This window comes from Chamaea fasciata, unplaced genomic scaffold (genome assembly GCF_029207755.1).
Source record: "Chamaea fasciata isolate MVZ Bird 193981 ecotype frontalis unplaced genomic scaffold, bChaFas1.0.hap1 SCAF_30, whole genome shotgun sequence".
In the NCBI taxonomy this organism is placed as follows: Eukaryota; Metazoa; Chordata; class Aves; order Passeriformes; family Sylviidae; genus Chamaea; species Chamaea fasciata.
This window is the reverse complement of record NW_027094115.1, coordinates 2,063,255-2,090,298: the sequence shown is the minus strand read 5'-3', so window position 1 is coordinate 2,090,298 and position 27,044 is coordinate 2,063,255. Positions and strand designations below refer to the sequence as shown.

The window sequence follows — 27,044 nt, the reverse complement described above, 5'->3', positions numbered from 1 at the left end:
CCAGCCAGGGCAGCACCCCGGGGACCCCCCATGCCTGTGTCCCCGTGTCCCCACGGAAGGCAGTGGGCACCCAGCTGCACGTGCCCCTTCCCCAGCCCGGCAGAGAGCACCAGCAGCTCTGCTGCAGCTGCTCTGCTTATTATCATATTTAATTGCCCTCCTGGTAACCCCAGGAAATGAGCAGGAGATGGTGAGAGCTGCAGTTTGGGATGATGTAAACACGAGCTCCAGCTCTCCCTGCGCCTCGCCAAGCCGGTCCCGGCGAGAGCAGTGATTTATGGAGCCCCCCAGCCCTGCTCCCCCCTCCTGGGCTGAGAGTTTAATCCAGGGCCGCAAATTCAACATAAATCACTTGATTAAAAGCTCTACTTAATTTAAAGAGGGTGGGGGGTGGGCAGAGTGCAGCTGATCGATTTAATTTACACCGGGAAATAGCAACAAGCAGATGCATTTAAAAAGGCCGGGGGGGCCGGTGATGCTGCAGCTGCTTCAACTGCCTCAGCTTAACCATTTAAGGGCTCTGGAGGCCGGCAGCCCCTCTCACCCCTCCCTCCCCGCACGGTCAGCCGCCTCCCACACCACTGCCCACGCCCCGTGGGGTGCAGGGTGCTAAAACATGTTTATGGGGAGTGCTGGAGCCGTGAAAAAAACCAGAATTCCCACGAAAGCAGCTGCCATCACGGCTGCTCCCCGAGCATCCTCTTCCCGAACCGCTGCTGGGATGGGCTCGGGCACCCGCAGCCCCGAGGGCCCCCTCCCCATCGCCCCCCAGGGACGGGCCGTGGGTGGCCGAGTCGCGGTTAAAGTCTTTAATAATTACAAGAATTTCAGATTCATTACAGAAGAGTTTACAACAAATAATATTTCTCCATACAAAGGCAAAATAAACTTTTCAAGTAACAGCGGCCTGGCTCCGGCGTGTCGCCCCCGGCGGCGGGGGGGGGGTCGGGCGGCCCCCGCCCCGCTGGCTCGGGGGAGCGGAGCCCGGGCAGCGGGACGCACCGGGGGCACGGACGGGCGGAGCCGGGACGAGGCCGCTGCCCCGGTAAGGCACTGGCAGGCGCTGCCCGGGGGGCACGGCGGGGACCGGGACCCCGGCAGGTGATGGCCGGGCGGGGGGCAGCCCCTCCCCGGGGCACCGTCCCCGTCCCCGCACACCGACCTGGTGCCCCGGGGGGGAGCGGGGGGGGACGCGGGGCCGGGGCAGGGCCAGGCACGTCATGACAACGGATTCCCAAAAGGCATCGACACGTTATTATTATTGTTTAATACAACCCCATATAAAACTGAAGCAGCAGCAGCAGCAATTCTTATCGAGGGACCTAAACTGAAATAGGTTTAGAACATAATTTAAAAAAATAAAACCAGCAAAAATAGCAAAAAATATATGACTTTTTTTTTTTATAGCAACTGATATCTACCAGCCACTAGTACCTTCCTACCCAACTGGTATATCTCTGGTAACAACCCTTTTTAAAAAGACATGTAAATATATATTCATATTTATACATATTTTTCGTTATGTACACGGGACTGTGGGTTTAGCACAGGTGGGTCGGTGGGATGCAGGGGGGCACTCTGAGCAGAGCAGGGCTCCTGCAGTGCCAGGTGTGGCTCGGCAAAGCCCACTGCTGCTGGCCCTGCAGGGCACCCGGGCAGAGAGGGAGCCCCACACCAGCAGGCTCCCGGCACACCGAGGGTCCCAGCATGCCAAGGCTCCCGGCACACCTGGGGGGCTCCTGGCACACCAGGGAGGCTCCCGGCACACCAGTGAAGCCCCTGGCACACCAGTGAAGCTCCTGGCACACCAGGGAGGCTCCTGACACACCAGTGAAGCCCCTGGCACACCAGGGAGGCTCCTGGCACGCCAAGGCTCCCAGAATGCCCGCGCTCTCCCCTTGTGCAGCTGCAGGAACCAGGTGCTGCTCCCAGCTTACCAGGTTCTCTGAGGGGCAGAGCAGCCCGGCTCTCGGTGCCACCCCAGGATGCCTGGCCGGCTCTTTGGCCACGCACTGCCCACGGGAGAGGATTTCAGCTCAGCCAAGTGGGAATACTCAAGCACAGAATTCATGGAAGAGGTTTAAAAACGGAAGGAGGGAATGCCGTACGAACACGGGAGCCGAGCCCTTTGGGCTGCGGAGAGCTGACACGAGGCGGCAGGAGCAGCTGGCAGGAGGTGGGTGGTTTTGGTTACGTGAGATGCTACGGATGTCTCTGAACCCCTTCTGCAACAGCTCAGCACAACCAGGCTGTGCAGGCAGCGTCCACGGGCATGGCACAGCGTGGCACAGCGTGGCACGGCACCAGGGCCACCCTCAGTGTCGCTTCAGTCCACCATTGCTGTGCTGAGGGGGGAACTTGGGAAGGCACGGCTCGTCCGGGAGCGGGTCGTGGGAAAACACAGAGTCCTCCCCCGAGGAGCAGGTGGAGCTGCGCGTGTCCGGGAAGCCAGGAGAATACTGATCCAGCGGCATGGACAGGTCCAGGTACTCCTGAGAGGGGCAAACCCCAGGGATGGGCTCAGCAGGGCACCGGCTGCCCCCAGGGAGCACCTCAGCCAGTGCCACCAGTGCCACCCCTCCTACCTACCTGGTTGGAGGTCATGGCCACGATCCTGTCCAGGTCTTCCACCAGCTGCTTGAAGGTGGGTCTCTGGGAAGGGACGGCGTGCCAGCAGTCCCGCATCATCATGTACCTGCCAGGGCAGGGGGAGGCAGGCGCTCAGCCCGGGGCAGCTGCCTGGGGACCCCCACCCACGGGAGCAGAGAAGCACCAGGAATGTGTCCCTGTGCCCAGGCTGGGACCCACGGCCCGTGAGGATGCTGCTCCAGGGGTTGAGGGTAATCCCCCGTGTTGGAAGCAGGGGAAACCCTCCCGCCTGCCCACGTGACCAAGGGCTGTCTGGGGAGGAGGATGGACACAGCCTGGGCTGGACCCTGTGCTGGGGTCACCCTGGCATTCCCTCCTGTCCAGGGAGATACTGATTACTGCAAATCTCATGGACTGATGGTTTTGCAGGGCTGGGAACTTCTGGGGCTGTAACTCCAAACATCTGCCTGTCACCCCCATGCCCCAGCCTGTGTTTTGGGTCTGGCAGTGGCACTCAGAGACTCCAAACCCCTCTTCCCCATCCTAGCACTGCACTCACAGCTCGTTGGTGCAGTTGCTGGGCTTGTCCATCCTGTGACCTTCCTTCAGCAGCTTGAAGAGCTCCTCAACGGGCACACCGGGGTAGGGTGACCCACCCAGCGTGAAAATCTCCCACAGCAGCACCCCGAAGGACCACCTGGGAACACAGGGCAGACGCTGGGGCACCGGCTCCGGGGCACTGACACCCCCCGGGGCCCAGTTTGGGTACAGTTAGAAGTTGGTTTGCTGGGAGGAACAACCACCCACAGCTTCGATTCACTCAGCAGGATAAATGAGTCCCAGCACCAAATACAACTTGGATTCAAAGCGTTTGGTTGGCTGACACCAATTTTAGCTTCATTAACTCAAGAGGAATCCCACACAGGCATGTCCCCAGCAGGCTCTACTCACACGTCACTCTGGTGGGTGTAGATTCGGTCAAAGAGAGCCTCGGGGGCCATCCACTTCACTGGCAGGCGACCCTGAGACACAAAACCCCACCGTGGCTCCACGGCTGTGAGGGAGCCTGGGGCCGGGGTGAGCCCCGCGCGCGTGCGGCTTCCCCAGCAGACTGGAGCACGCCCACCCCACAAAAGCCCTCGCACACCACTCACATTTGTCGTCTTCTTGTAGTAATCGATGTGGTGGATGTCACGGGCCAGCCCGAAGTCAGCAATCTTCATCACGTTGTCCTCTGTCACCAGCACGTTCCTGGCTGCCAGGTCCCTGTGGATGCACTGACGGAGCACGGGGCCGTCAGCTGGTCCCCAAGCCACGGGATGTTCCCCACCATGGGGCGGGTGGGGAGGGAAGGGTGCACGCCCCAGGCCCAGCTGCTGGGCTGCCCGTCCCACCACAGCCTCCTGGGAGCTCCTCACCTTCTTGGAGGCCAGGTACTCCATGCCCCGCGCCACCTGGTAGGCACAGGAGACCAGGTCCTTGAAGGAGAGCTGCTCCTCGGGGACGCGGGCGGGGTTGTAGCAGTACTCCATGCCCGGGGGCCGCCGCGCCTGCAGGTACTCCCGGAGGTTGCCCTTGCTGGCATATTCCACGATCACGTAGAGGGGTCCTGGGGGGATGGTGCGATGGTCATCCTGAGGGGCTGGAATGGAGCGGGGTGCCAGGCCAGCCCCTCCCCGTGGGCAGCAGCTGGAGGGGTGGCAGAGGGGACACCTCCTCCCCACTCAGGCACGCTCACCATCCTGCGTGCAGGCTCCCAGCAGGTTGATGATGTTCTTGTGCTTGCCAATCATCTTCATCATCTCCATCTCAGAGATGAGGTCAGACAAGTCCTTCTCTGTGGCGTCGGCTGAAGTGGAGGAGGCAGCAGTTAGGGGGTGCCAGGCTGGGCTGCATACCCCAGACCCCAGCCAGGGCTGCGGCATCATGCCAGGACCACCCTTGCTGCTGCCACTTACACTTGAGCATCTTCACCGCCACCTTGGTCACACGGTTGGGCTTGTCCTTGTCCAGGCCGATGGCTTCTGCCAGCACCACCTGGCCGAAGCACCCTTCTCCCAGAGGCTTGCCCAGGATCAGCCTGGTGGGAGAAGACCCCGAGGCGGGGGCAGCGGGTTGGTCCCAGCACCGGCACCACCATCCTCACCCCGCTGCCAGCTGGGGCGGGGCCGGAGCTCACCTGTCCCGGGGCAGCTCCCAGCGCGGGTCCTCGGGGAGCTCGTACTCGGAGACGCCGGCCAGCATGGGGGTGCCGCTGGAGGAGAGGCGGGACGGCCGCACCAGCATCACACCCGAGTTCATGGAGGAGCTGGAGTCGGCCGACACCTGCAGGGGGACCGTGGGTTACCTTCACGCAGTGCCCAGCCCACGGCTGGCTGCCCCGGGGGGAGATGGTGATGGGAGCCTTCATACCCGCCCCTGCCCACAGCCCCCTGCCTGTGGCCCCTGCCCACAGCCCACTGCCCACAGCCCCTGCTCACAGCCCCTGCCTATAGCCCCCTGCCTGCAGCCCCCTGCCCACAGCCCCTGCCTATAGCCCCCGGCCTGCAGCCCCCTGCCCACAGCCCCTGCCTATAGCCCCCTGCCTGCAGCCCCTGCCCACAGCCCCTGCCTATAGCCCCCTGCCTGCAGCCCCTGCCTATAGCCCCCTGCCTGCAGCCCCCTGCCCACAGCCCCTGCCTATAGCCCCCTGCCTGCAGCCCCTGCCTGCAGCCCCCTGCCCACAGCCCCTGCCTATAGCCCCCTGCCTGCAGCCCCCTGCCCACAGCCCCTGCCTGCAGCCCCTGCCTGCAGCCCCCTGCCCACAGCCCCTGCCTATAGCCCCCTGCCTGCAGCCCCCTGCCCACAGCCCCTGCCTGCAGCCCCCTGCCCACAGCCCCTGCCTGCAGCCCCCTGCCTGCAGCCCCCTGCCCACAGCCCCTGCCTGCAGCCCCTGCCTGCAGCCCCTGCCTATAGCCCCCTGCCCACAGCCTCCTGCCCACAGCCCCTGCCTATAGCCTCCTGCCTGCAGCCCCCTGCCCGCAGCCCACTGCCCACAGCCCCTGCCCACAGCCCCTGCCTATAGCCCCCTGCCTGCACCCCCTGCCTGCAGCCCCTGCCCACAGCCCCCTGCCTGCACCCCCTGCCTGCAGCCCCTGCCCACAGCCCCCTGCCCGCCCTGCCTGTGTGCCCACCAGTGCTGTTCCCCTTGATGGAATTTTTAATCAGTCTCCATCATGCTGTGGCCCAAAATGCACAGCCTGGGAGCTCTCCCATCTCCTCAGTGTGTACCATGCTCTGCTCAAACCTTAAACTGCTGTCAGTCCTCCTGGTTCTCCTCATGAGCCCCATCAGGGGGGATGAGGGGCGGCTGTGCAGCCCCCTGCCCTGCTCACTGTGCTGCCGTCAGAGGCACAGACTGGACAGTCCCCATCCCGTGCCACCAGTGGGCACAAGCCAGAGTGGGTGGCACATGCAGAAGGGTGAGATGGTCGCAGGTGTTCCCATCCCTCCTCCCCACATCCCCTGGGAAAGGCCGGGCCCCAGGAGAGGCAGTAGGTGCAAACAAACCCCCTCTCTACTTTCTGTTACCTGTCTGCGCAGGGGGATGCTCTTGGCCAGCTTGTGCACGGCCAGCTGGCTGTTGAAGTCCGTCTTCTTGGTGGTGCTCTTCAGCTTGTAGATGATGATGGTCACCACCATGCAGGAGATGAGGAAGGCTCCGATGCAGTAGATGATGATCTCCAGGTAGAAGGGAGACGTCATCATGGCTGGGGTGTCTTCAATAGCTGGCCCGGCGTGAACAGGTGTTTGTTAGCACCCACCAGGCCCCAGGGAGCGGCACTGGGGAGCCCCTGGCTCCTCCCCGAGCTCCGTGGGGACGCTGGTGCAGCAGGGACTGGAGGCTGCCCACCCACCCTTGCAGGGAAGGCGTGCAAGCAGCCCCCAGCTCATCACCCCCATGGCCAAGCAGTGCCTTCGCCACCTCTGCAGGCAGCCCAGGGCGGGATGGGGTCAGCTGGGACGGGCATGAAGTGGGGGACAGGGCCTGAGTCACCCCACAGGGGTGTGGCACCTCTGGGGACAGGTCTGTGTCCCAGCTGCTTGGGAGCTGCAGGTCCCTCAGGATCTGGGGTTACCCTGTGCACGGTGAGATGGAACGGGGTGCCTGGCAGTGTCCAGGGCAGTGGGAGTCCAGGCCTTACTGGTAATGACTGGGGAGAGCTGGGAACAGAGCAGCCAGTGGCGCTCCAGGGGCAGTGACCTGCTCTGGGAGCCTGGGCTGGTGGGGAGCAGGAACCCCCAGACCCTGCTTTGGGGGCTGAGGTGGTGTTGGAGCCATGAAGAGCTCGGAGCCCGCAGCCATGTGCTGTGGTCCGGGGTGAATCCAGCAGGATGTGGCCGCCACTGCACTCTCTGCACCCCCAGCCTGACACCCCCAAAGAGCAGAGCCTCGGAGAGAGGCGTAAGAGGGAGCTGAAGATTCCTACCCCACCTCTGAGCACACCTGGCTGACAAAGCAGTGGCTGATAACTGGGAAAGTTTTGGCTGGAAAGCAATGACCACACAGCACCCCAAAAGCTTTCCCACAGCTGTTATCAGGCTTTGGTCCATGCATTGATCCTGAGGAGCAGCATCAATGGGGACGGGGCAGCCATCCCCGCAGTGCAAGCACACACAGGGCCCAGGACAGTCCTGCACCACAGGGCAAGGCCAGGCCCTGGCAGGCACAAGGGCAGCGCTGCCAGCACCCCCAAAGCTCCCCTGGTGCCCCCTGAGCAGGCTGCGCTGGCCTGGCCTGGCCCGGGGCTGCAGGACTGTCCTGCTCCAGCAGAGCAACCCCCGGTTAATTCCCCAGGTATGCATTGCCTGGGCCAGGGAGAGAGCAGGGGCAGACCCCGGCTGGGGTGGAGGGGCACAGAGAGGGGGGACACTGCCCCACGCTGCTCCAGCTGCAGAGCAGCCCTGCAGCACCCACGCTGACCCTCCCCAGGGGGACAGGGAAGTGCTCTCTCCCGGACCACAATGCATACGTTGGAAAGGAGGGAGGAGAGGGAGAGGAAGAGGAGTATATACCTTCGAGAACTGTCAACCATGCAGAGTGATGGGAGATCCCAATAGAATTACCCGCCAAACATGTATACTCCCCAGCATCCTCAAATGAGACATTCCTTAAGTGAAGGACTTCCATTTCTTTGTCTGTCGTGTTAACGCCAGCCGTCTGGAAGGAAAAAATGGAAGCAAAAAACGGAGAAGCAAACGACATGAGATCTTCTGGGAGGAGGCCAGAGAGGAGGGAGAGCCCAGTCTCATTTGGCAGACCCCCGGGGAGCAGACAGAGACCACTGCAGACCTGCTAGAGAGACCCTCGGGATGACCACTCATCCCGGCGGACCTACGGAGATGCTGTTAAAACCCTTCACCAAACGGAGTGTCCTGCCCATGCCAACATGCTGGCGATGGGCCGCATGGAGAAATCAGCCCGGGCAGAGCCGGCCGGCTGGCTCGCTGACACGGGGAGGCACACGGACAGGGATGGGAGCACGGAGACGAGAGGATGGTGACAGGAGGACGGAGACGGGAGGGCAGCACAGACAGGGGTGCAGCACTGTGCCTGGACTGGCCTGGTGGCAGCACCCTCAGAGACCCCGGTTCACTGGTGCCAGGCCCAGCAGGTACCTGGGCAGCTTCGGTGTCTGCGTGGTGGGGAGGGCAGCACACAGGACAGACAGAGGGACGCTGCATCAGCACACCGTAGAGACACTGGGGACACACACACACACAGAGCACAGCGCCCAGCCGGCCCCGCCGGGTATTTTTCCATGGTTGTCGCACCAGAAACAGCAGAAACAAGAGAGCCCAGAGTTCTGTTTTCCACCGCCAGGCATTCTTCCGATTACCTGTGGCCAGGGGCCTGGTGACTGTGAGCCACGCAGACTGGTTGGCCTCGCCAATATAATTGGAAACCTTACAAACATACTCCCCGCTCTCGGCCTCTGTCACATTATACAGGGTCAGCACCTCCGCATCAGAGCTATTAATCCCCGAGTGCTGGAACAGACCAACAACATGGAGTCACACGGATGTGCCCAGGAACCACACGCCCCCGGGGCTGGCATCGGCTCTGCCAGCGCAGGGGCTGCTCCCCCCACACCGCAGGCAGGGGAGGGATGGGGCTGCACCCAGGGGCTCACGGGAGGAAGGAGCAGGCAGGAATGGGGGTGTAGCCCCGCTCCCCCCTGCTCCCCAGCCGTCCGGAGCACAGCTGGGGACGGCTGCACGGAATCACAGAACGGGTTGGAAGGGATCTTTAAAGGCCACCCAGTCTGACCTCCTGCCACAGCTGGGCCGGCGGCCTGTGTGCCTGCTGAGTGGCACTGCTGGGGTGCAGAGGGAGCTGCTCCCACTGGGAGCATCCAGGGCTCAGCTCCGGCTCCAGCACTGTGCTCGCTGCCCGGGACAGCCCACCCAGCGCTGCGGTGGCGCCCTGAGGGCTCCAAAGGGTCCGCAGGGCCAGAACACAACACCGCCCTCCCTGCTCCCTGCCCAGCAGGCTGGTGATGGCTCTGGGGCTCCAGCTGCTCCAAGGGCGGTGGTCCCCGGCCCCAGGTGACTCTTCCAGCCCATCCACGTGGCTGCCAGTGCCCTGCTCCTGCTCCAGGGAAGCCGGGGGCCGTGGCTGGGGCACCCAGCGTGTGCCTTTACCTTCAGGATCTGCACGTAGGGCAGGTTGTCGGGGCCAATCTTGCTGCCGTTCACCTCAATGTGCTTCAGCCACTGGATGTGGGGCTGAGGGTCGCTGTAGACCTTGCAGACAAACTCCACGTTGCTGCCCAGGGCCACTGTCTTGTTGGCAGGCAGCCCCGCCTGCAGGATGGGCCGGTGCGGGGACCGCTCTGCGGGACCAGAGACAGAGGGGGCACCTTACAACGGCATTTGGGGTGCCCTGCTGCCCCTCCTTGGGGACGCCCTGCAGCCCTCCATGCCCAGGACCCCGGCTGAGGCGGGCACCAATGCACCCAACGCAGCACTAGTGTCCCCTTCCCCAGGTGAGAGCATCCAGGATGGGGGACAGGTGAAACCCCGGTGTGGGGACAGGGACACCGGCACCTTTTGGGCAGGGTCAGAGGTCAAACAAACCTATGGAGGGCCCTGGCCCTTAACAAAGTGGCTGCCACTGTGGTGAGTCAGCATTAACAAACCCCTTTGTTCACCTCGCTGACTGTTCCCTTCAGTTTGCTCAGTGTAATCAAATTAAATCACATTTTTAATGGTTCATTTACTGGCATTTAGAGCAGCTCCACATGTGGAACTGCTCAGACCAGCCTTCCCAGCTGGGAATTATGGCTAATAAGGCGATTAGAAGAAGTTTCTGTCTGGTCTATGAAATTATTTTCACCACAATTAAAAATCCCCAGAACAGGGTGGGGTGGACCTTCCGCCTGGCCGGCTCGCTGCCCGCGGTGCTGCCGACGTGCACGCTGGGGTGGAGGCCACGGGGATGGGAGGCGGGCAAGCCCCTTCCCTGGGAGCACAACCCACCCACCTCTCGCGGGTGCAGCACCCATTCCTGCCTGGGAAGGTTGAGGGGGACGAGGATGTGGGGTGAGCCCCCAGCCCTGTGCTTCTCACCCACGACATCCAGCTGGTAGGTGTGGTTGATGCTGCCGTACTTGTTCTCCACGATGCAGGTGTAGTTGCCCTTATCAGACGGCACCACCGAGTCCATGATGATGCTCCAGGTTGCCTGGCGGACCTGGGGGCACGGCGAGGACAGAGCCAGTTACGTGCAGCACACACGAGCCCCAGGCCCTGCTCACGTCAGAGCCGGTTCAACCCCTGGCACGGGCAGGACACGGATCTCCCTCCGAGGTCACCTTTCTCCTTCCCTACAGAGGGGCTGTAATTGCTGCCAGCTGTCCCAGGACAGCCTCACCACGGAGCCAACTGTGCTGAGGAGCAGATGTGCGACGGGCCGGCCTGGTGTGTGGGGACACCCCTCTCTGGTGGCCCCCGAGTGTGGAGGGAACAGACCAGCATTGTTCCTCCTGCCAGAGCTGCTGCCCCGGCTGGCCCTGGGGCTCAGAGCCCCACTGCTCCCCACGGCCAGCTGCCCCTGTGCTGGTCACTGGGCAGGTGCAGCCTGGGTGTCCTGTGGGCGCTGCTGACCCAGTGCATCTCCTCTGGGAGAGTCCCAGTGGCTGTCCCAGCTCTGCCCAGGTCCCTCCGGCCACGGGGCACCAAAAGCCACCCCTGGGGATGCCCAGAGCCCTGTCCTTGCCCGGGCCCCTGTCCTCGGCGGGGGATTAGGGGGAGGTGGCCGCGCCAGGCCGGCTCCTCGCCCCCTCCCCCAGGGCTGAGCTGGTACAAACATGACCCAGAAGCAGGTCACCGCCGTAGGGCCACTCAGCGGTGTCAGAGGGGCCCATCTGCCCCTGCTGGGGTGCCGTGCATGGGGCCTTGGTGCCTCTCAAGCTGCAGAGCCCCTTCCCAGCCCTCCCCCTCCCCACGGGCCCCCCATCCTGGGGGTGTGCAGAGCCAGGGGCTGTTCCCCCCCTGCCCCAGCCCCGTACCTTGTACCCCCCGATGCGGTGGTCGGGTTTGAACTCTTTGCCGTTCTTCAGCCAGCGCAGGGTGGGGTTGGGTGTCCCGCTCGACGGACATTTGAATTTCACTGTTTTGGCAGCAGGGACAGCGTGGAGCTTCTTCTCCATCTTCTCGGGATAGGTCCAGTACGGAGCGATGGCCTCTGGGGAGCAGAGGGAGGGCTGAGCACGGCCAAAGCCTGCAGCCTCCTGCTCCTGGGGTAAGGCCCAGGATGCCCAGAGCAGGGCTGAGACAGGAATCGGGAGAGGAATCCTGTGTGCCCCCCCGCCCCCCCAAAGGGCACCACCACGGGCAAACCCAGCTCACACGTACGGTTTGGTTTGGTGTTATCCGCCTCCTTCTCCTCCGACGAGGAATCATCTTCATCATCATCATCCTCTGCAGAGGGGAGAGCGTCTGCAAGAGAAGCCACAGCCCTGCTGTGTATCTGTGTGGAGTGGACCTTTGCGGCTGGCGGGGCCTGGACACTGTGGGTGGGTGGAGGGGGCTGTGCCCGGTGAGGAGGGAGGGCAGGGCGGTGCTGGTGCCTGGCAGGGGCGTGGGCACCCAGGGAAATGCTCTGCACAATCCCCAACACAGCCAGGGCTGGCAGAGCCCACCATCCCAGTGCCTGCAGCCATCGTGAAGAGATTCGCTGTCAGAGGTGACTTCGGAGCTCCTCACCCCATGTCTGGTGCCACCAACACCCCTGGGGTGGCAGCCAAGACGCCATGAGCACAGACATGTCCCCACCTCGAGCGCTCTTCCCTCTCCAGCCTCACACTCCAACAACACCAGTGCAGACCACGGCTCCCTCAGATAAACGGGAGATGACTTCTGGCTCCTTCTCCCTGCACTGCAGCGGGCAGGAAGCCACGGCACCACACTGGAAACTCCTCTGGGCACCCACAAGGTGCAGGTCAGTCCCAAACTCACTGTGTGTGGCCAGTGTGAGTGCAGGGGTGTGCAGGGGTGTGCAGGGGTGTGCAGGGTGTGCAGGGTGTGCAGAGGTGTGCAGAGGTGTGCAGAGATGTGCAGGGGTGTGCAGGGTGTGCAGAGGCAGCCTGCTCCTCTCTTCACAGCCCGGCCCCGTGGCTGCCCCTTTCCCTGCACGGCCGGGGCTGCTACGAACCTGAGATGTTCACGGAGAAGTAGGTGGTCTCGCTCCCCGAGGGGCTGTTGGTCATGCAGGCATAGAGCCCTGAGTCCTCGGGCACCACGTCCCTGACCTCTACCTCCTCCCCAGTGATGCGTGTGCGGTTGTTCTCGGCCAGCTGGATGCCGTCACGCACCCAGTTGATGCTCTGGACGTCATCCCGCAGCCGGCAGCGCAGCTGGAGGAGCTCACCGGGGTGGGCTGAGTAGGACTCCACTTCAATTTTTGCTTTGGGCAGAGCTGGAGGAGTTAGGGGAGAGAAGAAGAGAAAAAAAAAAGGAGAAAAGGAATAGCGACCAAAGAAAAACCATGCTGCTGCTGCTGCTGCTGCTGCGGCCTGGTTAATGAGGCGACATGCGCTGCTGGGATGGTCCCACTGCTGGGATGGTCCCACTGCTGGGATGGTCCCAGTGCTGGGATGGTCCCACTGCTGGGATGGTCCCAGTGCTGGGATGCTCCCACTGCTGGGATGGTCCCACTGCTGGGATGCTCCCACTGCTGGGATGGTCCCAGTGCTGGGATGGTCCCAGTGCTGGGATGGTCCCAGTGCTGGGATGCTCCCACTGCTGGGATGGTCCCACTGCTGGGATGGTCCCAGTGCTGGGATGGTCCCAGTGCTGGGATGGTCCCACTGCTGGGATGCTCCCACTGCTGGGATGGTCCCACTGCTGGGATGGTCCCACTGCTGGGATGGTCCCAGTGCTGGGATGGTCCCACTGCTGGGATGGTCCCACTGCAGCACCAGGGACCCCAGCAGGCAGGGGATGGAGCCAGTGGCAGCAGCAGAGCAGAGGAGAGGCAGAGGCTGCGAGCACCCCAAGCAGCACCAAGTGCTTCCCTCCCCAGCAGGACCTGCTCGGTGCCGGGGCAGCTCCAAAGCCCTCGCCCTTCTCAGCTCTTACGGAGCGTGACAGGGCAGGGGCTTCCCAGCGGGGGAGGAACAGGCCACTTGTGACAACTCAGTGCTGCTGCACGGCGGGATCCAGCCTCTCCCAGAAGCATCCCAAATTCCTGCACGGCTCTGCCACCTCGCAGGGGTCTCAGGATCCCCACCACCACAAGCGGGCAGCCAGCAAAGCAGGCCAGGGTCCCCATGCCACCAGGACCCCCACGCCGGTTAGAGCAGGGCACTGCAGGGATGAGAGGGCAGGGCTGGGAGCTGCGGCAGGACAGCAGGCAGGGAGCGAGGGGGACAGGTCAGCCCAGGGAGCTCTGGCCAGGCAGGGGCCGGCCACGGCGTTCCCATCCGCAGCGCTCCCAGGCAGGGGAGCTCAGCTCCCCGAGGTGACACTTGTGTGAGCAGCACAAAGATCCTTTCTCTCCATCCTGCTGTGACACGATTCCATCTCTCCCAGCCCTGAGGTGTCCAGGGCTCTGTCCTCGTGTCCTGCCCTCCACGGTGGGTGGTGCATGAGCAGCTCTCCCGGTCCCAGGCTTGGGGAAGATGCTGGGTTTCAAATCACCTCTTCAAATTCCACAGCCCAAGGAAGGGTCCAGGCCGCTACAGCTCTGCAGAGGCTTGCTGTGGTGATGTGGGTGGATGCAGTGTGATCATCATCCTAGACTGAGCTCTACAGATTGGTGGGCACAGCTCCAGAGCCCAGCTCTTCAGGTACCCCTTGACCTCTGTCTCCTCCCCGATGTGTGCCTGGTTGTTCCTGGCCAGCTGGATGCCATCGGGATGCTGTGGGAGCAGCAGGAGGGGGCACAGGGCACTGCAGGAGATGCTGCTCTCAGGGGCAAGAGACTGGGCTGGAAAATCCCAAAGAAGGCAGCAGAAACAGCCAGGAGATGTTCAAGCTTCAGCTGATCTGTAGCTCAAGGGCTGAGCCCCCCAGGATTTCTGGATGCCCAACGAGCCAGACAAGAACAACCTCTGCTCCCCCCTCTGCACGTGTGCAGCTCGCCCTGGGCCAGTGGCTGTGGAGTGGCACAGGGTCTCTACTGGCACAAAACACTCCAGAAAGGAGCCAGGGTGTGCAGGCAGCACAGGGCCAGGACCAGCAGCGAGGCCTCGCTCCTCCCTGCTCCTCCCTGCACCCAACAGCCACTCTGTACGGCCAAAAATGAAACCTCGGCTCTCCAGAACTCTGATTCACTGCACTGTGACCTGCACTTCACATTCTGGCCACTTCTCTTTGCCTTGGACTGATGAGAAGCTTCATGGGAAAAACATTCATGAGCAGCTCCAGTGTTTCTCCTCTTTCTTCGGCTCAGCACTTGAAGGAAAACAGTTAGATGGGGAAGAATTCCCTTTCCTCAGCTGCTGTAATACCAACGCCGGGGCTCCAATTCATCCGTGAGAGGTTACAAAACATTTTAACGTGGAAGGGTAAGGCCAGTGGGGGCCCCTTTGGTGGTGGGGAAGGGTCTTGCTCTGCAATCCTGTTTTCCCCGATTTTCTCCCAGAGGACGGGCACTTCTCACAGCTCTGATTTGTGTTTCAAGTGATTAGTCACAGCATCTCCAAAGGCTCACAAAGCAGCAGTGACATCCCATCCTGTCCGTCTGAACAGCCCGGGTCTGGGTAACGCCATATCCTCCTGCCCGTCCCGACGACTCCTCACACAGAGCGAGGCCAGTGGGCAACAAACAGCCAACAAAACCCAAACCAGTGCTGCAGCCATATCTACTCTTATCTGGCTCCCAGCTCTGCCCCCTCCCACGTATGAACAAACACAATAATCCTGCAGGGAAACCAGGGTGGTCGCTCCTCCGGCCTCGAGCTCCACCAGCACCCCGCAGCTGCACCTGTGGAGTGTGAAGAGGTAGCCTGGGGATGGAAAAGGTCTTTAGGGGAGGGGAAATTTTGGGGGACCCTAGCCTGATGCCAGGGCTTGAGGAAGCAGCATTCCAGGTTGAGGAAGGTCCCTCGCCAATGGCCACAGGTCCTTGGGTACTCTATGCAAGTGCCACTGCTTCTTCAGACCCTTGGGCGTGGGGCCTGACCCCTTTCCAAAGCTTCCAGCCCCACCGAGCCGGGGGCTGGTTTGCATCAGCAGCGTGACTGGGAGGCACGGAGGTGTGGAGGGGATGGACGGGGAGGGGAGGCAGGGGGCACGGTGGGGCCCGGCCCTTCGGTCACCCACGGCACTTCCCTGGCACTCGGGATGAGGCGGAAAACGCGGCATGGTGGGAACGGCCCCAGAAGGAATTCACAGGCTAACGAGCATGTCCAGGTTAGCTCAGCCCCTCGGCGGGAGCGGCGCCGGAGCAGCACTGTGGCCCTGGCAGGCAGAGAGCACTGTGCCTGCAGGGATGGCACAGATGGCACCGGGGTGGCAGCGGGGGCACTGCGAGCTGCTGGTGTGAGCCGTGGCACTGGAGTGGCCTCCACTGTGGTTAATGATTGCTGGACTCGTCAGCCTGACACGGCCCTGTCTCACACTCTGCTTTCCAGTACCTTAAACCACAGCCCCACGGCACAGCCCCACGGCTGGCTGCTCCCCATGGGCACAAGCCAGGCCCACATGGGCCACCTCTCCAAAGGTTAATCCGCCAGACAAACACTTGGCTCTCGGCCCCGAGGCTCGGGGTGCTCCCAGCAATGCACAAAGGTCGGTTAGTGGGAGCCCTCACCTCAGCTGGGAGCTGTGGCGTTGGCCACAGCCCGTTTGAGCAAACGGGGCGACAGCGAGGAGAGCACACCAGCCCCACAGGCCTTGTCCCATCCCAGAGGACAGGGGGGCTCATGCCCTTGGGGAGCCCCAAGGCCCCCAGTGAGGCAAGGGGCAGCTCCAGCCGATGGTGCCTCTCTGAGCACCCCCAGAAGCCGCGAGGTGCCGTGGCCGTGGCAGCCAGCGCGGGTTTATTTCTTTATTCCAGCTTGGAAACGGAACCGAGAGCGGAGCTGAGCCCAGTGAGCATCGGCCAGATGGAGGGTGTCACCAAGGGCATGTAAGTGTCACCGGCCGCCCTGGGGACAGCCCCCCAAGGGGACAGCAGGGGCAGGGACACGGGGCAGCCCTGCGGACAGGAGTTGCACGTGTCCAGTGCGCCCCCTCTCCCCGCGCCCCCCAGGCTGGGAGCCCGGGGTGCACCCTCCAAGCGGCAAAAGCCACAGGCTGCGCTGGCCGCGGCGATGGTGACGATGGCAATAAAGGGGCCAACAAAGCGGCGCGGGGACAATGCGGGCGGGGGGCGCGGAGCCGCAGGCGCCGGTTGCCCTGGAGACCCCAGCGGGGCTTTCCGAAGGTATTTCCTGAAGAAAAAGCACACACATGCCCGGCAGCCCCACTAATCCCAACAGGAAGCGCTCACCGGGACGTGGGGATTGGCTTCTTTTTGATTCAAAAAGCTCCTCACCCCGCCGGGTCCCCCCCGGCCGGGGGCACGTCCCGAGGGGCGGCATCCCCGCACCGCAGCCGCCGCCAGAGCCCTGCGTGTCCCTGGATCGCCTGCTCCGGGGAAAGGCTGCGGCGGGGAGATGCCAACAGACGAGCATCACAGGCTCAAAGCACACACGGCCCCTGGAGAGCTCAGGGCATCTCCAGCTCCTCCTGTCCCAGCCAGCCCGGGGGGCTCCACGCCCTCCGCTCCCCGGACGCTTCCTCCGCAGGGAGAGGAGGATTTATGTGCCGCTCCAGGCCCTCCCGCTCTCCCAGCCTGCGCTGCAAATGAAGCAGCACTTAATTAACAGGCGTGTTGGGATTTTGCAAAGCTGTCAGGATAAACCCACCCCGTTCCCCCCCGGCCACGCTCGGAGCTCGGCAGCAGCTCAGAGCCCTGCAGGCAGGGCTGGGGGCACAGGGGGGCACAGGGAACACCCCAATCCGCCGGTTTTGGCTGGCTTTGCCTGGCCCTGGCTCACCGAGTGTCCGGTCCTCTGCCCTCCTCCCTCCTGCACTGCCCCGGGGGGCTCCACACGCGGCAGCCCGCAGACACTCGGGGATCCTTCCATCCCCGGCCTGGCTGCACTCACCCCGGGGCGGTCCGCAGCCCAGGCTCTGCCACAGTGCGGCTGCTTTTCCCAAAGACTCGTATTTCTTCTTTTCCTCCTCAATTAAGGGCCGGAGTGACAGCATCCGAGTGGAAAGGCGGGAGGACGGAACAATGCCGGCCCGACGGGCTGGGAGGGGACGGCGGCGCGATGCCCGGGAGGACACAGCCACGTCCCGGGCAGCCGTGGGGTCTGGGGGTGCTGCTGGGCCCCCCGAGCTCCGGGAGCCGTCCTGGGCTGCTGCCATCAACAGCAGAAGAGCAGGAGGCTGCAGGCTTGGCAGGCAGTCCCTGGGCTGCTTGTGGGGCTCCAGCAAGGAGTCAGCTGCTCCAAATGGGATCCCCCGGGGCTCCGCAGGCGCTGGATGGGAGACACCCAGAGCTGCAAGAGCAAGGAGGGATTGGACAGCAGGGAGATGGGGAGGGGGACGGAGCCGAGGGTCAGCAGTGCTCTGGGGAGCAGCGGGGACAAGCCAAAGACCCTCGTGGGCTCCCCCAAGCCACCTGGGCCGAGCACATTGCCTGCCCCGGACTTTTGGCTCCTGCAGGGTCCAGAGCAAGACCCCCTGGACGAGCTGGGGACAACAAAGGCCCGGGAGCCAGGGCCCCTGCTGGCCCCGCAGATGGCCGGGGAGGGGGCTAAGCCTGCGGCCAGCTGGGCAGCCGGCAGCCCTGAGAAATGGGGCAGCCCTGGGGCCCTGCCCCACGGGGAGGGGGCCGCAGCCAAATCCCCTGTGCTGGGGAGTGCAACTGCACCCCCCGGGGAAGTATCTGCTGCACTGGGGCAGTTTGGGGCTCAGCGTGTCCCAAAGCCAGCTGCCCGAGGCAGGACCCCCCTGCCCCAGGACACGGCTCCCCACGAAAATCTGCTCGGCCACTCGGCACCGCCTGCAGGGCCGGGCAGCCCCCTGTGAGGAGAAGCCTGAGCAGCGCCTGGGACAATGGCAGACAAGGAGGGAGGGAAAAAAAACCTTGGCAATTTTCTGCAGGTTTCTATTTAACCTGGAGACAAAGAGCGGCTTTGTGCGAGGGAGGGACAGAGGCTGCGCATGGAAATTTCTTGGCTTTTCCCCTTCACCAGGGTTTTTTCACCACCTCCAAATTTAGGTAACTCTAAAATGCAGTAAGTGCCTGTTAATATTTTATTTGCTCCAGAGTTTTTGGTACTGGGAGGGAGTCCCTGACAGGCAGAGCTCCCAAACTCCCTGCCACACCACAAGGAGAGGGGGGCCAGAGCTGAACCCCCCTGCACATGAGGCCAGGCCGCTGACCGGCCGCGGGGGATTACTCCTCCCTGAGAAGGGAGCTTAGCTGCCTCAGAACCGGGAGTAAACTGAAACCCCATAAACATCCAGAACAAAGTCCGGGAAAGCTGCTGCCTCCACCACGGGGGGGACCGAGTGCGGCCGCTGCTGCCCCTGGGGTGACGGGGGGACGCTCCTGAGTCACCGTGCCGCGGGGGAAGGACACAGACCTTGGCCCCCTGGACACCTTGGGGGGTGCTGAACCCCATCCACACCCCATGGCACCCCAAAATCCCTGGGGCCGGGTCGGAGCCTGCCCCTGAGAGATGCTGGTGGCTCAGCCCTGGCTGCAGGTCCTGGCCCAGCACTGGCTCTTCCCATCCCACACGTCCTGCTGGGAACATTTTGTTCCCACCAGTCGGATCCCGAGCCAAGGGACGGATTCTGCCCCAGCCGGGCTCCTGCTGTGGCACTAATTGGGCCGCCCTGGTGAGAACCGTGTCGGGAAACGTTTCCAGAGGTTATTGTTAGCCCTGGCATGAGGCTGGCGAGGAACCAGCTCCCTCCTCCCCAACCTCTCCTCCTCCACTGCCACCGCCTGACGCTGCTCCCAAACCCTCCAGGGGCTGCAGGGCTCCTCACACACCCCAAAATTCAGCTGCGCTCAATCAGCTCCCCTCAGCCTGAACACCCCAACACCTTTCTCAGCGCCACAGCCAGGACTGGGGCTGCAGGTGGTGCTCTCCTGGCAGCACAGAGCCATCCTTACCCCAAACACTGCCGGAAACCTCTTCCAGGAAGAGCAATCTCCCGAGAAAAACATGTTTACCACTGTCAACCGCATTGTTTATAGATGCGGGGAGCAGGCACGCCAGTGGAAAAATCTCAGCAATGGTCCCTGTGAGTGAAGCTCTACCCGGGCTCCTCTCCGGAGCTGCAGCTCCCCAGGCACCACTCATGGCTGTCCCCTGGGGTGTCACCTCACAGGTGTGACCTGTGACCAGGCTACCTGCTGCTCCAGCCAGAGGTGCCAACCCTGGCAGCCAGTGGCATCACCCAGTCCCCTCCCAGCGGGGCTGCTCCAGGGGTCACTTCTGGCTGCCAGCCCCCACCCCGAGCCCTGAGGGGACCCCGGGGCACCACACCGTGCCCACACCGGCCACACCGGCAATCTGCCTCTCAGGGCTCTGCTGGGAGGAAGGGGGAAGGGGGAGCGAGTCTTAAAAAGCAAAGCAGTGCCCACAGACCAGACATTCTTGGGTAATTAGAACCAAAAGGAGCGAGTCAGTCCCGCGCGGCGCTGCCGGCTCTGGTTATTCTCTGCCTCGCCCAGGGCCAAGGCTCTGACATGCTGGAGCAGGGCTCTCTGCCAGGGCCGGTCTGCCCAGGGCCAGGCGACCCACTTGGCCCATCCCTGAGCCTCGGGGTGCCCCAACCCTCCAGAGCTGAGCCAGGCTGAGGCAGGAGCACCCCCGGCCACCGCCACCAGCCCTGCACTGCTCCTGGGGGACAGCAGTGATACCAAGGGAGGGGAGGTCCTGGTCAGGGGCTGCGCTCCCCAGCCCCAGTGGAGCAGAGATTTGGACTGCACAAATCACCTGAGCCAGCCCCGGCTCTGAGCCCCACCTTGGGCATTCCCGGCTGGGAGCAACACTGGAGCACCCCGAGCGTTTCTGCGGGCTGCGTTCACCCCCAGCACCGCCAGCTGGCAAAAGCTGAACCAGTACCCTGCACCCAAACCTTCACCCCACAAGCTGAGCCCAGGATGACCCCGGTGGGGCCAGGCAGGGCGGGAGCAGCTTCACACACAGCCCGGGTTATTGATCATCACAGGGGTGCAGGCGCTGTCACATGCAGTGACCCCAGCGGGGGACACAGCCCCCAGGGCTCTGCATCCTCCTCCAAACCAGCAGGTCAGGCTTCGCCACAAATTCCTCCAGGTTTAAAATGTCCCCAGGCACTGCTGGAGCCACAGACCCCGTTTCGTGCCCACACAAACCGCGCTGGGGACAACATGTGCCACGTCCCCAGAGGCACCAGCTCCCAGGCAGCCAGGTGACACCACAGGTGGCACTGGGGATGTGCTGGTGGCCCCACAGCTGGAGCTCACGCCAGCCTCTGCCTCTGCTGCAGGGCAAAGCAGCTCGTGTCACCCCAAGAGGAACACACAGGACGAGGGAGCGGGGGCTGCCTCTTACCTTGGTCGGGCAGGGTGGGGGCCGGCCGGGCAGCGGAGAGCGCGGCTGCGACCAGCACAGCCCAAAGGATGAGGCACCGCCAGGTAAACATCCCACTGCTGCAGCTACTGCCTGGCGACTGGGCTCCGCAACTCCCACTCCATGGGGGCCCCGGGCTGCCCCGGGCGGGCGCAGGGGCGTCTCCGCAGGGCTCTCAGCCCCTACAAGCTGTGGAGGAGCAAAGCAGAGTCAGGGCAGGGCCAGCTCCCCCACCTCCCACCGTCCATCACAGGCCACGTTCCACCCGCATCCAGCCCAGACAGCGGGATGGCCCCGCATCAAGGGATGTCCCCAGACTCTGCTCTCCACAGACCCCTCAGCAGCCTGACACGACCTGGCACTGACTGGCAGGGTTATGCTTCCCCGCGTAAAAGCGCTGATGTGTCAAGAGCAAAACCGCTGGCGAAGCAGAACCAAATGCAGCAAGATTTCCCAGAATGGTGAGAGAAACATTAACGCCAGTTAAAGCAAGGGAGATTCCTGCTCTCCTCTTCCTGCACTTTGTCAGGTGCTGCTGACCCATGGCTGCACTGAGGGAAATCCCTTATGCAGAGCAAAACCTGATGTTGCCTGTGCCACCCCAAGCAAAGCAGCTCTCACTGCAAACTCCAGCCCCCTCCACTCCCTGTAGGACCTATAGGGCACACAGCAGCCACCCCCATGGAGCGGCCTTCCTGGAGCCAGAGGGTCAGCCAGCTGCAGCAGATCTCTTTCCACCAACAGCTGTTTTTGAAGTGGCTGTGCGGGGAGAAATCCCCCGGCATCCACGGCCAATTCTGCAACTCGCTCCTGTCCCTGCCAGCTCTCACGCTGGGCTCTCCAGCCCACCCGTCCCCGCAGGTCCCCATCCCTTTCCAGGGGACTGCTCCACGCGGGGCAGCTCCGGAGCCGGGCTCTGGCACAGGGAGGCCCAGCAGAGCCTGATCGCGCCTCAGGATGCTGCGTGGGGGGCATGCCCTCCGTGGCCCTCATTCCTCCTTCCCTCTGACCATCCCTCCTGCTCTCCATGCCAGGAGCATGGAGCTCTTCCAAGACACGTTCCGGGGCGATGCTGCAGCCCGGGCCCAGCCGCCCCCGGCCAACTGCTCCGAGCCATGCGGATGGGAACAAGCCCCTGTGCTCCACCCCCGCGCCACATCTGCACCTCGGCAGCAGCCTGGGATGGGGCCCGAGGCCGGCCACGGCCGCTGGTCCCGCCGGGCTCTGCCGAGGAGATCCTGCCCAGCCGTTGCACAACGCGCGCAGCCCCGGCCAGGGCGCCGCTGCCAGCGGGACCTCGGGGACAATGACACGGACCGGGACGCGGACAGGACACCACCATCCCACAAACGCTTCCCCGAGGCACCTCCCGGGTACAGCTGTGCCTCCAGGCCCCACGGCCCCCGCCGAGCATCCCGAGCTCACCCGGTTCCTGTCCCCGCTGCCGCGCGCTGCGCCGCTCCCAACCTGCCGCGGGAACAGGCGCTTCCCTTCGCCCAAAGGCGTCAGGCTGAAGTACACACTGTTAAAAGCAGTGAGTAATAATCGTAGTGAGTAATAAACCGCTGCTCATCCTCCCCACGCACTCGGTCCGTGGAGCTCTGGCCTCTGCCTCTCCCACTCCAGCGTGAGACCCTGTGCCTGGAGCGGTGGCTTTTCCCCAGGGATGGGCTGAGCAGCCACAAGCCCCAGAGGGCTCAGATCCTCCAGAGAGCCTCTGCACCCAAAGGACGCCCAGCTGGGGTGTACTTGTGAGGGCTCCAGCTGCCTCCTTCCTGCCCAACTGCTCTGGCTCTGGCTGGCACAGGAATATTTGGGACCCAAATTATTGACACAAGGAGTCAGGCAGGGAAAAGGGCACCCAGCAAACACTGGTGTTATCTCCAACACCAGCGCTCCCAGGCACTGGGTAGTGCTTGGAAATAGTTATTGAATGTTCAGGATTTATCAGGGTTTGGAAAGGGGAGGTGGAATTCTTTGAGGGGGGGGGAAAAAAAAGTCTTTGGTATTTCTGGAAATTATTTTCTGTCTCTCGGTGGCTTTGTTTATCGACAGCACATGCTCCCCGGAACATGCCCTAATGCGGAGCGTCTGCGTGGGCCTCCCGAGCCGGCCCCGTGCCGAGGGGAGGGATGGAGGGATGGAGGGGAGCCCAGTGCCTCCAGTTCCTGAAAAATGAGTCAGTGCTGGCTCGCGCACAGCAGAGCCCTTCTCCAGATACACCTCGGAGCGGGTGCCTTCCAGCTGATTCAGGGGCTTGACAGCAGGATATTTCCATGGCGTAGGGATCGCTCAGCAGCACGGAGCTGTCCCGTGGCTGAGAGGGTCACTGGGAGAGAGGGATGAAGGGAGGAACGGAGGGAAGTGTGCCAGGACCCAGCAAGAGCACACAGAGATGGTCGCCTTCCCAGGGCAGTGAGGGAGGGCGCAGCAGCCACGGCTCTGCTGGAGGGCAGCAGGACTGGGACGCATCCTGCCTGCTCCTCCTGGACAGGTCCAGCAGCCCCCGAGGGAATCTCAGTGCTCAGAGATGCTGAAGAGGCAGCACAGACCTTTTCCTCCTTCCCAAGGGAAGGAAAAGGGGAGACTGGGGAACCCCAAGACACCTGCGCCCATGACTCCTTGGTGTCCACACGGGAAGGAGGCAAGGAAGTGGGGAGAGTGCTCCTACCTGTGCAAACAACAGCATGGCTCTTCTCCGTGTTTATCCAGCTTTTATATAAATCCCAACAGGAAACCATTTGCTCTGGAGGATGGCAGCTCGGGCAGGGTGGGTCTCAGGCTCCTGCCAGGCACTGGGCACCATCCCCACTCCCCGTGGCCCCAGCACACTGCAATTTACTGCTCCGGGGTGGATTCAAACAACTAAAAATGGAAGCAGAGAGGAGCCAGGGCTAAGTGCCCCTCGGAGACCTGCCTCCAAAACTGCAATTACCACCGGCCATTACACCCACGGAGCTATTTCGGAGTGGTGATGGACAACCCTGTGCCCGTCCGTGCACCCTCCAGGGGCACACGCTCCCTGTGTACCAGGGAAGATGCTCTCACACTGCCTTTGCACGCCTGCGTGTCCATGAGGAGTCTTGTGCAACCTGTCCCCCCACTGTCCTCGGGGACCCTGAGGGCTGCCCTTTCACTCCTCGCATCTCCCACACCCCTGAGTCACAGGGCTGAGCTGTCCCAGGGACGTGGCACAGACAGGACCTTCCCACTTGGACAGCAGATGCACCCCATGGTTCTGAGCTGAGTGGTTCTGAGTGGGGAAGCCCCTTCCTGTCCTGTGGCTCATCCCTGGAATGTATCTGAGGTGCCACACACAGGAGCTGGTGCTGGAGCGGGAGCAGGGTGTCCAGCCAGGGTCAGAGCCCGGCGATACTGTGACATCTGCAGGGGAGCCCCTGTGTGCCCAAGCTGCTGGATGTGATGGGGGTGGCTGCTGCCATGGGTGTGGTGGGGCTGGGGGCTCTGGTTCCTCTCCTCTGCCTCCCTGCTGGGGCAGAGACGGCCCGTGGCACTCACCACGTCAGAACGCCCGCGCCGCCTTGGCACCAGCAGCCAGCGGGTAACACAGCAGGCAGGAAAAGAGCAGGGACAGGCCAATTCCAACAGGGAGAAGAGTCTGAGCTCAGCTGCTGGGTCTGCACAGCATCAGGAGCCCGAGGTGGGGGACTGTGCCCAACCAGGCACAGTCCCTGTCCCTCAGGAGGGGAGGTGGTGACTGCCAGCAGACCACCCTGCCTGGCACAGACGGCCCCCAGCCCCAAAGCACATGAAAAGAGACTCCTTTTCCTCTGAGGCACAGCAAAAACAGCCCTCCAGCTGCCCTTGGGGAAGAAGGACACACCAAAGGCACAATCCGTGGGTGACGGGAGCGAAGACTTTCCTTTGCCCCGTGCTCCCAGCCCCAACCTGTGGCTCAGGTCAAGAACCGAGTATTTGCTGAAATAAAGAGCAAACACAACTGCAAATGGAACTGTAGGGGAAAACTATAATGCCTAAAGCAGACACATGCTTGGAAAAATAAATATCCAACTGTGCAGCGTACAGAGCATGTTAACCCCTCCCAGCTGGCTGCCAGGACTTAGGGCTACCAGGGACATCTCCAGCACCGAGCTGTGGGCTGGAATCCAGTGGTGGGAGAGCCCGGGACATGGGGCAGGAAGGACAGGGAAAGGCCCAGCCTCACCCACAGATCTCCATAAAACCATCTCAGTTCTAGAAGCATCCTCACACTCAGGGATCCCTCCCTACCTGAAGGCTTGATTTTCAGATCTACAGAACCACTATTGGTACCCGAAAATCTATCCTGGGCTGGTCCCCCTGGCTGCTTTGGGAGGAGACTGGCCAAGGACAGGGACATTGGGACACAATCACAGCCTGCCATCCCCTGGAAGGGACAGAGACCCATTACCCAGCCTGGGAGAAACCTGGATGGGGTTTTCACTACATTGCACTCCTCCAAGGAAAGCCATCGGGAGGGGAAGGACACACATTTGCTATCGTGCCCAGAAGCAGAAGGTCCCCAAACGGACAGAAAGTTGGATTTTCAGGTTGGGATGAGCATCTGCGAGCGGCCCCTTCCAGCAGCCAGGACTTGGGGGGCTCCACCTGGGGCTGGAGACAATACAGCTCCTGGCTCAGGTTATGTTGTCAGGTGGGTAAATAAAGAGGGAGCTGCAGCTCGCATCTGGAATGACCCTTCCCGCAGGGCCAGCGCAGGCACCTCGTGTGTGCAGCAGCCCAGACGATGCTCCCGCCGGCTGCCTTCACCCCGGCACCACTCGTGCCTGCACCCTGCCGGGGCAGGGGCGATTTATTTTAATCCTCTCGCAGCAACACAAGGAAAAGGCAGCAGTGCATGCCAGCCAGCACAGGGATTAAGGGAGGAAGTGCTCCTGAGTGGGGAAGATGGCTGCTAGCCAGAGCAGGGGGCTGCAGGGCCCACGCTCCCGCGGCGGCCCCGGGCTGGGCGGGGGGGCTGTCCCCGCTCCCCTGTGCTGGCATCCAGCTTGTCCGGCACCCGGAGAGCTCCGGCCGGAGCGAACCACCGCCTCCACCTGCGCACAGCCCCAGCGTCCCTCCGGCCGGGAGCCGGCAGCCTCCAAGCCCGACCGTTCATCCCGGTGAGCCGCCGGGTTCACTGAACTGCCGGGGTTTAAACATTGCCGGGGAGGGAGGGAGCCGCTCCCGCCGGCCGCGATCCAGGACACGGGGCAGTAACTCAGCAATCCGGGCAGAGAGGGAGCGGCGAGGCAGCCGCGGAGCGCCCCGGCGTCACCTGAATAGCCCCCGCTCCGTCCTCACACGAGGCCAGCGGCCAGCTCCATGTCCTCCCGGCCGCAGAACACACGAAAACCACAGGCAAACTGCGATCAATCCCCCCGGGTGCCGGGGGCCACCGCAGCGGCCCGGCGGTCACCCGCCGGCGCAGGTGTCGCCGCCGTCCCTCGGCACCCCCGGCACCCCGGCCGCGGGCGGCGAGCCCGGCACAGCGCCGGGCTGCGGCGGCTCCGGGAGCCCCACCAGCGTGGGCACACAAAGGGAAGCACCAGCTCTGGGACGGCGTTATTCCAGCGCCTCCGTTCCCGCTGACCGCCCCGGGATCCCAAAACTGAAACGCAACCAAATCCAGCCCCTTCTCCATTTTTTTTTTTTTTTTTCTGGAAGCCGCAAGGCTCCCGCTCAGGTACTTTTCGAGAATACGGGTCCAGGCAGCGACTCGGAAAACGCCCCCCAATTCCCGCCAGGCTTCCCCGCGCCCGGGACGGGGTTTCGGGGTCGGGACGGTGGGGTGGGGGGTTTCAGTCTCGGTTCGGCCGATGGACGGGGTGGGACCCGCCGCCTTCCGAAACTGCTGCCCGCCGGGCGGCTCCGGCTGCACCCCGGGAACGGCCCCGGGGCCCCCGACCCCCGCACACCGGACCGCCGCGCTGCCCGCGAACCCGCAGCTCCCTCAAAGCGAACCCCCCCCGCGCCGGTGCCGCCGTCGAGCCGCCCCTCCAGGGCAACGAGGCGTACCTGGGGGGGTTCGGCCGCGACCGAGCCCCATCCCCCGACCGAGCCCCCGTGCCAGCCCCGCGGAGCACAAAGCGACGCCCCGGGCCCCGGTGCCGCCCCCCCCCGCGGAGAGCGGCGGCCGTTACTCACCGGAGCCCCGCGGGCGGCGGCGGCGGCGCGGTGCCGCCGCTCCCGGGAACAATGGAGGGGAGCCCCGGCCGGGGCGAGAGGCGCAGCCCCGCCGCCGCCGCGCTCACAGCGGCCGCCCCATGGCAGCCCCGGTCCGGGCCGGCCGGCGGAGGCGGCGGGAGGCGCTCCCGGAGCCGCTGCCGGACGCGC

At 63.5% G+C, this 27,044-nt stretch overlaps 1 protein-coding gene across 6 annotated transcripts; it reads right to left on the bottom strand.

The window, feature by feature from the left end:
* Positions 1–794: 794 nt before the first annotated feature.
* Positions 795–27,015, bottom strand: FGFR1 (fibroblast growth factor receptor 1). Of its 6 annotated transcripts, none has more exons than XM_066206452.1 (18): positions 26,856–27,015; positions 20,691–20,897; positions 12,287–12,550; positions 11,488–11,571; positions 11,142–11,317; positions 10,201–10,324; positions 9,274–9,464; positions 7,645–7,789; positions 6,154–6,356; positions 4,769–4,914; positions 4,548–4,669; positions 4,328–4,438; positions 4,008–4,231; positions 3,744–3,866; positions 3,541–3,611; positions 3,149–3,286; positions 2,590–2,695; positions 795–2,492 (listed from the first exon to the last, which is right to left on the bottom strand). In XM_066206452.1, the coding sequence occupies exons 2-18, from the start codon at positions 20,779–20,781 to the stop codon at positions 2,316–2,318; spliced, it is 2,496 nt and encodes an 831-aa protein (XP_066062549.1). In that variant the 5' UTR covers positions 20,782–20,897; positions 26,856–27,015; the 3' UTR covers positions 795–2,315. The 6 variants fall into 6 exon arrangements, with proteins under 6 accessions (XP_066062549.1, XP_066062550.1, XP_066062551.1 ...); XM_066206453.1 differs by having other exon boundaries at positions 6,160–6,356; XM_066206454.1 differs by having other exon boundaries at positions 4,008–4,198; positions 26,856–27,014.
* Between the last annotated feature and the right edge of the window lie 29 nt (positions 27,016–27,044).